This window comes from Pipistrellus hanaki (genome assembly GCF_964339955.1).
Source record: "Pipistrellus hanaki genome assembly, chromosome: 5".
Taxonomy (NCBI): Eukaryota; Metazoa; Chordata; class Mammalia; order Chiroptera; family Vespertilionidae; genus Pipistrellus; species Pipistrellus hanaki.
The window spans coordinates 44,052,375-44,067,753 of NC_140507.1; the positions used below are offsets into that span (position 1 = coordinate 44,052,375).

Genomic DNA, 15,379 nt, shown 5'->3' on the forward strand with positions numbered 1-15,379 from the left:
GATTTTGTTAAGCTTTACTTTGTCATTCATATTATGAAAAGATTATTTTTCAAGTAAATTTTAATTTTAAATATATATTTTTAGCTAAACATGCCACCCTAGATATTCTATATTTTACTGTTCTTGAAAATCCTTGCTATAAAAGTTATTAAATTACAATTTTTAAAAATATACTTAATTGATTTTTTACAGAGAGGAAGAAAGAGGGATAGTCAGAAACATTGATGAGAGAGAATCATCGATCAGCTGCCTCTTGCACACCCCCTACTGGGGATATGCCCGCAACCAAGATACATGCCCTTGACCGGAATCGAACCCGGGACCTTTCAGTCTCCAAGCCGACGCTCTATCCATTGAGCCAAACCGGTTTCGGCTGTTTCTTATTAGACTCTTAAGTTCTTTGCCTGCAGGAGACTGCCCATTTGGGTCATCTACCACCCTAATTATTAAGACATTTTAATATATGTGGGATGAATATTTTTATTTTATATGTGGTTAATTTTTAGGAATTTCGTTCTGCACTAAGAATTTTCTCCTGAGGACCTTGTTAGCTAAAGAAAAGAAAATATACATATTAAATAATTATGTTGTGAATACCCATCCCCTCTTTTTTCTTTAGATATTAGCTAATATTTATTGAGCGTTAGATGCCAGCCAGTGAGCACTTTATATGCTATTCCAATTAATCACCAAACTAATGCTTTGCTTTATAGACTTTCTATTTACATTTTATAATTGAGGAAACATGGCCAGATTAAATAACTTATCGAAGGTCATAGAGCTAACAAGGCAGGCTAGACCTGTTTGCTCTGGTTTGAAAAGCTGTACTGTTTTCCATTATATTAAACTATTCTATCTTTATATTATCTCCTTTTTATTTAATGCTTGTAATTTTATAAATAGCTATAGTTCTCTGTGTTTCCTGGGGCATATTATTGGAATACTATTTCTTGGCTTAACTAAGTCCTTTAGGTTGTATCCTTAACTAATTCTTTTAGGTTGGCATGTTTATGGCCTTCTCCAGAGGTCAGACAAGAAATATGATGAAGCCATTAAGTGTTACAGAAATGCGCTAAAATGGGATAAAGACAATCTTCAAATCTTAAGGGACCTTTCTTTACTACAGATTCAAATGCGAGATCTTGAGGGTTACAGGGTAAGTGAAATAGAGAATGTATTTTATTCTAGGAGAAAATACTGTTAAAATATAAACCTTTTTTGAGTACTTTCTGATAACAAAATCTTCCATTTAAAAAAAGAATTTAAATCTTACACATTCCCCCAGCAGTGATTGTGTTAGTGACTGGACTATTCAGATTTAAAAAATAAATTATTTTACTATGAGGCAGTTAGATTAGTTAATTAAAATTTAGTTAATCAAATCAGTAAAAATTAACAATATTCCTCACCTAGGCAATGCCTTTGTCTGCTATTAATATTTAAATATTAGTTACATTTTCCTGGGAAGCAAATTTTTTTTTGTTTATTTTTACCCTCATTGAAACTAACATTCTGTTTTTGTAGCTACATTTTAATTCTTAAACATTCTATAAATTAGATAATTTTGTTTCTTTTCCCCCCAGTAGTACCTGCTGAGTTGTTTTCTATAGATCTTAATTCAATAGTTGTGCATTGTATTTTCTTTAAAAATGTTTTTCCTTTGTACTATCTTTCCCATCTGTCTTTTCTTAGAGCTAATCAGGAAATAATGATGAGTGCCTAGTTATAACTTTTTTTTTAAATTACAAGATTACCTTGGAGGCTTCACTGTACCCTTTTTAAAATCCTTACCTGAGAATATGTTTTTTTAAATTGACTTTAGAGAGAGGAAGATTAGAAGGGGGGTGAGAGAGAGAGAGAGAGAGAGAGAGAGAGAGAGAGAGAGAGGGAGAGAGGGAGAGAGGGAGAGAGGGAGATCCATCCATTAGTTGCCTCCTGTATGCACCCAGATCAGATCTGGGATTGAACCTGCAACCTGGGTATGTGCCCTGACCAGGAATTGAACCTGTGACCTTTCTGTTCACTGGACATTGCTTCAACCAACTGAACTACATAGGCTAGGGCTTCATTGTGTTTCTTAACAAATATTTTTTTGCTTCTGTAAAGCTATACAATATGGATATTTGAAACTGTTTTCTGATATTATTCCCTGCATTGTGTTGCAAATTGCTCAGTGTTGTGGGGGAATTAATTGATATTTTAAGAAGCATATGCTTTCGCTGTAAACCTAAGAAAAAGTTTTTTCCCCCTGCCTTGAAGGAAACAAGATATCAATTACTTCAGCTTCGACCGGCCCAGAGAGCATCATGGATTGGTTACGCTATTGCTTACCACTTATTAGAAGATTATGAAATGGCAGCAAAGATTTTAGAAGAGTTTAGGAAAACACAACAGGTAACACTCAGAAGCCAGACCTAGTAAACTAGGCCCAATTGTAAATATAGCTAAAAGAAAGAAGTGTATAAGAATAGTATGCAAAGAACTTCCTAGAGGAGTTCACACATTACTAATTTAATATTTAATAAATTTATCTTATAATCTCTATATCTATTTATCTGTTTACATTTTCTTCTGAAAACATTTGTGAGTACTTGCAGACACAATGCTCTTTGACTCCTAAATGATTCTATGTAGTATTTCCTAAGAATAACCCTATAGTTGTGAACTCTATATGATAGTACTGTGTAGAGTATTTAAAAAGTAAGAAACTTAACATTGATAAACTGTCTAATCTCTAGCCCATTTATCAATTGTTTATATTCTTTCTAGATTTTTCTTTTCCCATTTTAGGATCTAGTTTAGAATCATATTTTACATTTGCTTATGATTTCTTTTTGGTCTCTTAAATCTTTGGAAGTTTTGAAGACTTCCTTTGTACTTCATGACATTGATATTTCTGAAGAATATAGGGCATTGTTTTTGTTTTGTTTTGTTTTGTTTTTAATATATTTTATTGATTTTTTTACAGAGAGGAAGGGAGAGGGATAGAGAGTCAGAAACATCGATGAGAGAATCATCAATCAGCTGCCTCTTGCACACCCCCCACTGGAGATGTTCCCGTAACCAATGTACATGCCCTTGACCGGAATCAAACCTGGGACCCTTCAGTCCGCAGACCAACGCTCTATCCACTGAGCCAAACCGGCCTCGGCGCATTGTTTTTTTGTAGAATATTCATCCATTTGAATATGTCTGGTGGTTCCTCATAATTAGTTATAGTTATGTATTTTTGGAAGGAAACCACAGAGTGTTGTTGAGCCCTTCCTAAGCTCATCACATTAAGAGGCACAAAATGTCTGTTCTATTTGATCACTTAGATAAGGTAGTATCTAGTAGGTTTCTTCACTATAAACTTATTTTTTCTTTGTTATTTTTTTTTCTTTGTGTTAATAGACAATTCAAGACTTTATGGGGTAGCCTGTTCATCAAAGTTTACATTTATCCACTAGTTTTAGCATTTATTGATTATGATTCTTGCTTGAGTCAACTGTTTCAGTGATAGTTACAAAATGCTGATTATTCTTATTCCTTCTAGATTTATTATTTGACATTCTGCTATTAAATAAGAGCTTTTCTTTCCCCCTATTTATTATATGTAAGGACTTAGGGATTCTTAAGTCAGTGGGTTATAAGTTATTACTATCATTTACTTAATTGTTCCCTATACAGATTCTTACTAATTTCAAAAAATTAGTTTTATCAATCAGATTGTATCCTTAGACTTCTTGTATGTATTTGAGTGTATAAACAATTTTCTAATATAAAAACAACATTCTTAACTTAATATTCCTTATATCCATATATAGACATCCCCTGATAAAGTGGATTATGAATATAGTGAACTCCTTTTATATCAAAATCAAGTTCTTCGGGAAGCAGGACTCTATAGAGAAGCCCTGGATCACCTTTGTACCTATGAAAAGCAGATTTGTGATAAACTTGCTGTAGAAGAAACCAAAGGTATTTTTTTTTTTTTAAAGAATATAATTTATTCTAGCATTTAATTATGACAAAGAGCAAGGCTAAAAATTTAGTTGCTATTGGAAATTGCATGTAATTCAAGTTTTTGATGATAGAAAACCTGTTTGAATAATTTTTAATCTGGGAAAATTACATTTAAACAATGAATATTTAGGTAAAAAAATGTTGAACCATAAAAATTATTGAATGAAATGTCTCAAAATATTTTTTCTTTAAATAAAGTATTTTTGATCTTAAAATATAGGGGGTTGATAAAAAAACAACACAGGAGGTAATTGCTTAATTTTATATAAAATAGGATTAATTTTCTTAGAAACATCTTATTAGCAGAACAGGATTTGTATACCAGATTTCTTATATAGATATATCAATCTTTACTAAAGTATATATGGGGCATTTCTTTCTTTTTTTTAAAAAGAAATATATTTTATTGATATTTTACAGAGAGAAAGGGAGAGAGATAGAGCTAGAAACGTTGATGAGAGAGAAATATCGACCAGTTGCCTCTTGCACACCCCCTACCGGGGATGTGCCCGCAACCAATGTGCATGCCCTGGACCGGAATCGAACTCGGGACCTTTCAGTCCGCAGACCGACGCTCTACCACTGAGCCAAACTGGTTTTGGCTATATGGGGCATTTCTAAAGTTCTTTATAGTTTATCTGGATATGGAAAGAACATGAATTGAAATCAGAAATTTGGTTTTATATGTGTGGATTGCAATAGGAGGAAAGAGTTGGAGTGATATGGAATATGAAAGAATGACAAATAATTAAAAATACAAGTACTTTTTAGGAATTATCATCTAAAATGTTGCTTTACCCTTGTTAGTCCAGGGAACTGAAATTTGCTGGTTCCAAATTCCATTGGCTTCCCTTGAAGTTGAACACAAGAAAACTGTGGTATCGGTTACATAAAACTGGAAGTAGCCATTGTTTGCCAGATGGATTTTGAGCAGACGATATTGCTACTGGCAAGAAAAAATGGAAATTTAAGGTTTCTGAACCTCAGTTATGAACTATAAATCCCGAACAGCTCTCTTTCATTTGAGTTGTCATCCCTTAATGGCCTATTAGTTATAAAGGGAGGAGATTTATGACTTAATGGAAATATCACTAGATTGGAAAAAAAAATAGTTCAGATTCCTTGATTGGCTGGCTCCTAACTAGCTATATGATCAGGGGCAAGTCTTGGGCCTCAGTTTCTTTATGAAAGTACATGACAGTTTTCAAATTACTCTGAATACAGTATTTCATTTGCTTCTCTTGATAACTTTATTAGTTATAAGGAAACAGTGATGGGTAAAATGGGTTACAAGATCAACAAAATATTTTTATATATAGCATGTGCTTATGTTTACTTGAGAATGATCTAATAGACACAGAATATTTGTTATAGTAGAGAGTTTGTGATCTAGTGGATAAGTTTAAGGATTAGCCTTAGATAACAACATGATTAATTCATCCCCCATAACAAGAGATGATAGATTATATGGGCGAATGGATGTGTGGATATAGTGGGCATTTGGGAGTTCTAATTGCTTTCATTTTCTCAGTAAAGGAGGAAACAGAGCCATTGGTTCATTCCATAAAATGTGTTGAATACCTGCAGTGAGTCAGGTATTGGGGGCAATATATATAAAGAGAATAGAAAGGAACAGAGTAGAATCATCGATCTTTGGGAATTCCAATAATAAAGGCATTGTTTTTAATGGTGGGGTGGTAGTCAGGATAATTTGGGAACCTCTTGGAGTAGGGGAGTGGGCATATAGATAGGCAGAAAGTTTCATTAATTCTTATTCCATCAGTTTCTCTTATAAAAAAAATGTGGGAGAAGATGAAGGGAAGGAAATATGGGTGGTAAATAGGATATTTTGTATATTCTTAGTGAAGTAGGGTTTGGGTTAATATAAAGTAGGCTGTCAATCTCAGCACTTTTGAGATTTTGGGACTGAGATGTTGGGGGTGGAAATCTGTATGTTGCAGAATGTTTAGCAGCATCGCTAGCTTCTATTCATCAGATACCATAGCATCCTCCCCTCCACCTCCCTTTACTGTGACAACTGAAAATTCTCCAGATATTGCCAAATGTTCCCTGGTTGGCAAAAGTGCCTCTGATTAGAACTGCTGGTGTAGACATTAAGAACATGCACTCATTCAGCCAAATTGCGTGGGTTTAAATCCTGACTCTAACAATTAACTAACTGAATGACCCTCAGCAAGTTGTACTTAATTAAGTCCTCTATGCTTTAAAATTATGAAATTAATGGTAACCTAACTCATAGAGTTGTGAATTGAGTTAGTTAATGCATGTGAAACATTTCAAAGTCACTAGCATAAGATAAGCACTCACTAAATATTATTACCTGGTGAGAGCAAATGGTGTAAGGATGATGTTAGAGTTTGAAAATAATACTTTTGGTCAATAGGAGCTGTTCCGTTAAGGATAAGAATTTTGAGTAGTGTTTGAGGCTTACTTGAGTTTGGAGCTCATACAGTGTCGCAGCCCATTCATCTGATGACTTTGCTTTTGTGTGTATGAGAAGGTATGGAGCAAACAATTTGGGATGATCCAGGCCTTAAATTGCTAAATAAGGGAGCTGAGGTTTGAGACTGATTTTGATACTTGGGGCTGCTAATAACCATTCAGGGACGAGATGGGTCGTGCAGCCCAGAGAAGACATGCAATGAGTCTACGGGTTGCTGAGAAGGCCTAAAGCAGCATCGCCCATGGACCATTGGTGGTCCATGGCAACCGCTGGTTTAAGGAAACCTTTGGAACAGCTGGTCACCAACTGGTGGTCTGCAGACCACTGGTGGTCTGTGAGGTCCGAAAGGTTGGCGACCACTGGCCTAAAGGAAAAGAAAGGAGTGGTTTTTTTTGTAAGGTTGAAGGGTAGGATTAGTAAGACCAGAAGGAGGAAGACAAGTTAAGCTTAAAGCAAGATGCCTATTTGGTAGTTGGAAGCACTAGAAAACACAGGTTTTGGATGTGACCATGAATATAGGTACTACAGCAAAATAGCTTCATACTTAAAAGATGATAAATTTAGGGTATTGGGCTAGGTAATTAATTTGGATGTTAAATTACCCATATGATGTCAGGAATAATTAAGTAGTAGGTGATGGGTTTGGTGATTGTGTTAAAAGAATTTGGGAAGTACCTTGGAGTTAGACAAATATCTGAATAAATTAAGGATGTGATGAGAATGGCATTTCTAAATTTGAACTTCAAAAAGGGAGAGACCATAATATTACATGGTAAATAGTCTTGTTGAAGAAGTTGGGAACTCAGGAGGATACCAAATCCATCTACTTCCAAACATTGAGGAGATTTTAAAATTTGAGGAAAAGTTAAAATTATAACCAGAAAATATGTAGTTAACTTCATTTGTGTTTTATCAGGGGAACTTCTGTTGCAGTTATGTCGCTTGGAAGATGCAGCTGATGTATATAGAGGATTACAGGAGAGAAATCCTGAAAACTGGGCCTATTACAAAGGCCTGGAAAAGGCACTCAAGCCAGGTAGCATTATTTAAAATTTATTCTCTAAGTTTTAATTGCTTCTTTTGTTATTAACATGCATTTAAAAAATATTTCATTGATTTTTTTACAGAGAGGAAGGGAGAGAGATAGAGAGCTAGAAATGTTGATGAGAGAGAAACTTCTTCCAGCTGCCTCCTACACACCCCCCAGCGGGGTTGTCCCCACAAGCAATGTACATGCCCCTGACCGGAATCGAACCCAGGACCTTTCAGTCTGCAGACTGACTCTCTATCCACTGAGCCAAACCGGTTTCGGCTATTAACATGCATTTTATTAACTCATCCAAAAGCATAACTAGAAAAATAAGTAGTTAAGAATTGGATCAGAATCTGAATACAAAAGTACATTTGTAAACTTCCATTTAATATGGCAAACAGCGTTTTCTGAAACTGCTACATAAATTCATAGAAATAAATAGTTGAGAGGAAAATTTAGAAACAACTTTTAAAAACACTGTGCCCTGGCCAGTGTTGCTCAGTTGGTTGGGCAGTCACATGTACCAAAAGATTGCTGGTTCAATTCCCCAGTTAGGGCATATGTCTGGGTTTCGGGCTTGATCTCTGGTAGTGGGTGTGCAGGAGGCAGCTGGTCTATGTGTGTCTCTCACATTGATGTTGCTCTCTCTCCCTGCCCCTCCCTTCCTAAAAATCAATTTAAAATCTTTTTAAAAATCAAATGTAAAAAATTCACAAATGCAGCAGCAGAAGCATGAAGGGGAAATTTCCATTGTCAGAAATGAAGATGTCTCCTTAAAGGAAAGAAGCAAACTTAACTTCTGTGGTAACTTGTGGCCACAGCAGAATGGCCTGCCGGGGCACATGAATATAGCTGCTATGTGGGAAGAGGGACTAAATTTCCATCACTCAAATAAACTTGGCTTTTGAGACTTCCCTACTCTCCTCCCCAATTTCCTCCATCACCCTCCACCATGAACAGGACCCACTTGTGAGGATAGGCCCAGAAACATGTTATCTAAGGATAGGCCTGCCTGTTCCTCAGCCAAGAGAATCTGATTTGAAGCTATGTTTCTCTCAAGACTGGTATTGAGCCATTTCTGATATAATAAGATATGCAGGAGGAACTTTGTGACAGTGTCCTACTATCCTAGAACACCAGCACATGAATAAGGACAGGGAATGGCAACCATAAAATATGAATAGTGATGAGAAAATATCATTAGGAATCTGGGAAACGAAAAACCTAGTACTTAGCAACTTAAGACTCTTGGTTGAATAAAAGAGAGGCCACAACTGAGGGGAAATTAGTGAAGTAAAAGATTGATGAACTAAGGGAAGCCTCAACTGAATGTAAAAGAGAAAATACAAAAGAAATAAAGAGAAATGGAAGGTAGGGGACAGATCTAGAAGCTCCAAAGTAAATCAGAGGATAGGAGTTAGAAAAGGAGAGGTTGCCCCAGCCGGTGTTGCTCAGTGGTTAGGCACCAACCCATGAACCAAGAGGTCACCAGTTCAATTCCCAGTCAAGGCACATGCCTGGGTTGTGGTCTAGATCCCTAGTGGGGGCATGCTGGAGGCAGCCCAACAATGGTGTTTCTTTTGTATTGATGTTTCTTTCTATCCTTCTCCCATCCTCTAAAAGTCAATAAAAACATATTTAAAAATAAATAAAGAACAAGATATATCCGGTCATTAAAAAAAAAAGGAAGAAAGAAAAGGAGAGGTTGAAGAGAATAGTGGAAGAAACCATCCATGGAAATACAATAATTGAGCCATTCTCAGAATTAGAGTACAGCAGTCATCAGATTTTGAAAGGCTGCCTAGAATAGAAGAGGATAAAGAAAGTTATGTATTTTATATGAGTATAGATATTTAAAAATGTGAAAATATTAGAAGAAAGTAAATATTCTGAAATGATTACCGATACATTTAAATGGTTAGATTATAAATAATTTTCTTCCCATCTGCAAATTTTGTTTAATATCCTATTTATATACCTTGAGAAATTTGTAATTTGTTAGAAAGATATAATATACTTAAATATAAAAATATTTTTTTTGGGTCTGCAGCTACTATGTTAGAACGACTAAAAATTTATGAGGAGGCCTGGACTAAATATCCCAGAGGACTGGTGCCAAGAAGACTGCCATTAAACTTTTTATGTGGTGAGTATAATTGCAAGGGGATGACAAGGATGGTATGATTTACAGTTTCCTTCATTTTAAACTTATAAGGGTGCATATTAGTAGGCATTGTTAGAGTTGTCTGGGTAATTATAAGTCAACAGGATTTTTTTCTTCCAAGGTGAGAAGTTTAAGGAATGTTTGGATAAGTTCTTAAGGATGAACTTCAGCAAAGGTTGTCCACCAGTCTTCAATACTTTGAGGTCATTATACAAAGATAAAGAAAAGGTAAAGCAAAATACTTTTTTATAAAACTATAATTTCTTTGCTTAGTATTTGAAATAATTGATTCTTGCTTATCTGTGAACATAGTACACATTTCGTGAATCTAGTATCAGTCTTCCTAGCTCATAGTTTAATGCACCTGTGCCTCTTCTTTCTTTATCCAAATATTTTAGTACTTATTTGTTTTAAGTTAGTATAGGTATGAAAAGTTGGTAAGGTAGTGATTCTTCAGTATTTTTCTAATCCCTGCTCTTGGTGAAACTCAGAAGTGGTTTCTTTTTTCAAACTAAGTTTTAGCTCAGTAATATGTCTCCTTTTTATTTAGTATAAGAAGTTCTGTCAGAAGAGTTTATTTGCTGTCCCAATAAGCTAACTTACTCTTTTAGCTATATATTACAATATTCAAATGCTTGTTAAGAGGATGTTTTGATCTTAATTTAGATTATTTTGCTTGCAAGTACAGTGGCATCAAGACATGTTGGTTGGATTAAAAAAATCAGTTACAGTGAAGAATCAGAAAGATGGGACAAATTAAACATGCTAAACACTAACCTAAAGCACATAAGGTACACTTATTTGCCAGTCTTTTGTTGCGAGGCCCAAGGCATGGGCTTTATTGATGACTTTCGCTTTTTTATCTTGCATAAGTCACATTTATAAAATGTGGTCTGTTATTTTCAGTTTGGCTAGAGAACTTGATGATTGCAAAAGCAGTTTCAATTGTAGAATTCTTATATATTTTGATGGTATATATGGTTGTCTCATTTAAATCTAAATTGGTTAAAAATATCTAATTTATCCTGAGTCTTTCCACAGTACTCAACTTATAGAAACAGTTCTTTTCTCATTTCTTAAGTTTACATAATACTGAATTAAATTTTATAATGATGATAATAAATGCAACTGATTTAAACAGGTTTGGGAAAACAAAACTTAGTAAGCATGTAGCTCAACTTGTGGGACCAGAAGAACATGGGTGCACCAGAATAACCTAGCTGTGGCCATTCAGTCCTCACAATTTTTTGAGGTAATGGAGAGAGCTGGTGTTAATCTATTGGGTCAGTTAAGTTGAGGTCATTAAAGAGAGCTTCTGTAGTAATAGAAGTCCATTTAATAAGCTAAAAGTATTCATAGCTTTCTTAGGAAGATAGGAACAAGTAGTATAGTCATGACTCAGGAGAAGCCAGAAGAACATGGATACCCACTCACTCTCCTGGACCTCAGAAACCCATCTACTGTTCTATGTTGATTTTTTATTAATGCTTTCCTCCGGATTATGAAATTGAGAGTTGGTTTCACATAGTATTTAATTTTGATTTCTGAAGAATAAATGCTAATTTGGATTTTATTTATATGGATTGAGATAAAAATCATCCACAACACTATTTCTTTTTGTCCAACCTTTTCCTGATTTCTAGTTCAATTTGATGCTTTATTTTCTAGCAGGGAAAGGAGTTGCCAGTAAGTTTTTTAAAAGCTATGTCTTATACACAAGACATATGGTTTACTTGCTTTTAAGCTTTTAACAAATATGTTTTTATTGATTTTTTGAGAGAGAGAAATGGAGAGGGAGAAAGAGATAGAAACATTAATTGGCTGCTTCCTGCATGCCTCTTACCAGAGATCAGACTGGTGACCTCTTGGTGCATGAGGTGATAACCAGCTGAGCCACACTGGCTGGGGACTTGGTTTTAAATTTTTATCTATAGATTAAGAGATTTATAAAAGTGTGTGTGAATGTTTATGTAGCCCTTTAAAAGTGAATTACACATTTTGCACATACATACATACATACATACATATGACATATATATAAAATATATAAATATATATAAATTTTTTACTGAAGTGTGCTTGTGTATTTGTACTCTAGGTGGCAATCATAGAAGAATTAGTAGTAGGTTATGAAACTTCTTTAAAAAGCTGCCGGTTATTTAACCCCAATGGTAAGTTTTCAAGTTTTGGTTTTAAAAATATCTTGAATTTTTTAATGTACTATGAAATTCTTAATTAGAAGATCATTACTGTTACTTATTTAGGCAATAAGTTTAGGAAATGTAAATGATTTCCCCCTTTATGCTAGAGATGCATTAATTTAAACATTGTATGAAAATATTTTAGAAGGAAGAAAATTATATTAGCTTATTTAAACACATTTTATGTAAAATTAAAACCATCTCCAAAATAGATGATTATCCATTTACCTACCACCTACCTCCAGTTACTTTTATTGCCTGGCCAAACTTTTTTCTTTTCTTTTTTTCTTTTTAAAAAAAATATATTTTATTGATTTTGTACAGAGAGGAAGGAAGAGAGAGAGAGAGAGTTAGAAACATCGATAAAGAGTCATCAATCAGCTGCCTCTTGCACACCCCCTACTGGGGATATGCCCTCAACCAAGGTAAATGCCCTTGACCGGAATCGAACCCGGAACCCTTCAGACCCCAAGCCGACGCTCTATCCATTGGGCCAAACCGGTCTCGGCAGGCCAAACTTTTTTCATTTATATTCTTACCTATTTCCTTCTACTGTCATGTTATTCTGAAGCAATCCCAAACATTACATAATTTCATTTGATGAATATTTTACTATTCTAAAGATGGTGGCCATAATATCATCACCACACCTGAACATTAATACTTCCTTAATATCAAAGAAAAAAAGGTCCATGCTTATATTTTCAGCTATCTTAGACACATCATTTTTTTCTTTTTGTGTTAAAAAATAGTTTGAATGAAGAACCAACTGAAATCTATATTTTGAATTAGGTTGATAAGTCTCTTCACTCTCTTATTATTTATTTATTTAAATAAATATATTTTATTGATTTTTTTTTTTTTTACAGGGAGGAAAGGAGAGGAATAGAGAGCTAGAAACATTGATGAGAGAGAAACATCGACCAGCTGCCTCCTGCACACCCCCTATGGGGGATATGCGTGCAACCAGTGTACATGCCCTTGACCGGAATCGAACCTGGGACCTTTCAGTCCTCAGACCGACGCTCTATCCACTGGGCCAAACTGGTTTCGGCTCTTAACTCTTTTAATCTATAGGCTTTTTTCCTATCTTCTCTTCTTCCTGCAACTTTTTGGTTAAAGAAATTAGATATTCTTGAGTTTTTCTACAGTCTAGATTTTGCTGACTGTACTCCCATGGTGGTGTTTAACATATTATTCCTCTATTCTCAGAATTTATTATAAATTGGTAGTTGGATGTACAATTGTTTTAAATTGATAGCCATTAGCCACATATGGCTATAAAAAAATTAAAAATTCAGTTCCTCAGTTGCAATAGCCTCATTTTAAATGCTCCTCAATAGCCATCTGAAGTGACTGCCTACCATATTGGACAGGGCAGATACAGGACAAGTCCATCTTCAAAGGCACTTCTAATGGACAGAGGCTTGATGAGATTTAAAAGATGTGATGGGTGGTGGTATGTTCTTCCATCAAGAGAAATATAGTATTTGTTATACTATAGCAACTGGTAGAAATTATAAACTGATTATATTCCAGCATTCATTTTTTGTTACCTTATAAAAGTAAATTTTTTCCATCTATTTGTGCTTATCCAGTATTTCATTATGCATAGGAAAAATAAGATAAATGCTGCTTTTTCTCCCTGCCTCTTCTACCTTTTTTTCCCCCCTCTCTTCCATTTAAAAAAAAAAAAAAATCTTTATTGTTCATATTATTACAAAAGTTACTCATTTTCCCCCCCTCCACCAGGTTCCTACCCCACCCTCTGCCCTTTCTCCAACCCCTTTTGTCCTCATCCATAGGACTCTCTATAATATTTTTTATTTCAGACAATGTATTCTTTATTTCTAGTTGATCCTTTATTATTTCTAGTTGATCCCTTTTCATATCTTCATAGGTCTTGTTTATTTTATTGGCCTTGTCTAGGAGATTCTTGAAAAACCTTGTAAGCGTGGTTTTGAACTCTAAATCCAGTCGCTTTTTGTCCTCCATTTCTTTTGTTTGTGATCTGTTTCCTTGTCTCGGCATTTTCACTGCTTCCCTGAGTTGGTAGGGTGGGAGGATCAGCTGTATCTATGCCAGGAGACAGCCTTATTCGACTAGACTTGGAAAACTGCAAGAGCCTCTGCTCAGCTTGGATGGGGTGGAGTTTCAGGGTGGAGCCTACAGCCTTGGCTTCCGGTTAGCTCCGCCCTATGAGGTTCCTGAGTCTCAGTGTTCCTCACTGTCCTTCGGTACTCACTGCTTTGGTACTCGCTGCAAGCACCTCTGAGAGAGAGGTGCCCTTGAGTTTCGCCCGATACCAGACAGTCTAGTCTTCCCTAAAGAGCTCGCAACTGGGGTTCAGTGTAGTTGGAAGTGGGGATAAGAGCAGTCTGGAGCTTATGTCTCCTTCCTGCTAGGGCAATCCAGCAGCTCAGTCAACAGTCTGTCCTCTGCGCTAAATGTGCGGGACTCCGGGGCTCTGCCTTTCCCCGCTCCCCTGAGATTCCGCCTTACAGCCCAGATCCCCTCTGTATGAGCTGGGGCCTGAGGGTCTTGTCCAGAACTGGGGTTCAGTGCTCTCGGAACTGGGGTTCAGCACAGTCCGGAGCTTTTATCTCCTTCCTGCTAGGGAGCGCCAGCCAGGCACTCAGCTGCCCCTTCTCTCCAGCTCCGTCCTCTCCGCGCTCAACGTGTCTCCGTACCTTACGCTTTTACATCTCCTCTGATTTTCCTTCTGGTTTTCTCTTTCCTTCTCGTAGAGTTTCAGTCAGTCAACTTTCCTGTAGTTCTGGATATTGTTCACTTTATATTTTGGTTGTATTTTTTGAAATTGTTGTTTGAGGCTGCAGTTAGGCGGTTACCTATGTCGCCATCTTGGTTTCTCCTCTTCTCCATTCTTTACCAGTTTTCAAAATAATGAATTGGTTTAGTTTGTAGCATCCTTCAAAGATGGCTAGTACATGTTTAAAAGGTATTATGAATTCCTGGGATTAAACATATTTGCTGTTTTATGTCTTTGCAATTAAAAAAAATATATATATATATATATATTTTATTGATTTTTTACAGAGAGGAGGAGAGAGGGATAGAGAGCTAGAAACGTTGATGAGAGAGAAACATCGACCAGCTGCCTCTTGCACACCCCCTACCTGGGATGTGCCCGCAACCAATGTACATGCCCTTGACCGGAATCGAACCTGGGACCCTTCAGTCTGCAGGCTGATGCTCTACACTGAGCCAAATCAGCTAGGGCAAGTCATTGCAGTTTCAATCGTTCTACCCTTCTTATACAATGGTAGTAGTTGATAGCTTCCTTGCAATTTTATTATTCCAGTTTATCTTATACACTGCCCATAATGGACCTGAAATCAATTGTTTTTTTCCCCAAGGAGCCCTGGTTCTTGCAGTGGGAAAGCCCAATATGGGACCTGGGGTGCTCACTGCTCTTGGTTTCATCATAATTTCTAGGTCTCAGATTAATTTTTATACTATTTAGAAGGCGTTATCATGGTTTCATTGGTTAA

The 15,379-nt window shown here is 35.9% G+C and overlaps 1 protein-coding gene across 3 annotated transcripts in view; it reads left to right on the plus strand.

The window, feature by feature from the left end:
- The window catches only part of NAA15 (N-alpha-acetyltransferase 15, NatA auxiliary subunit), a 70,436-nt gene that overhangs the window by 25,052 nt on the left and 30,005 nt on the right, over window positions 1–15,379 (plus strand). For all 3 annotated transcript variants that reach the window (XM_084884249.1, XM_084884247.1, XM_084884248.1), the window contains 7 exons: window positions 999–1,156; window positions 2,260–2,394; window positions 3,807–3,960; window positions 7,386–7,505; window positions 9,553–9,648; window positions 9,788–9,894; window positions 11,765–11,837. In XM_084884249.1, the coding sequence (XP_084740375.1) occupies window positions 999–1,156; window positions 2,260–2,394; window positions 3,807–3,960; window positions 7,386–7,505; window positions 9,553–9,648; window positions 9,788–9,894; window positions 11,765–11,837 (843 nt within the window). The remainder of the gene's footprint in view (window positions 1–998; window positions 1,157–2,259; window positions 2,395–3,806; window positions 3,961–7,385; window positions 7,506–9,552; window positions 9,649–9,787; window positions 9,895–11,764; window positions 11,838–15,379) is intronic.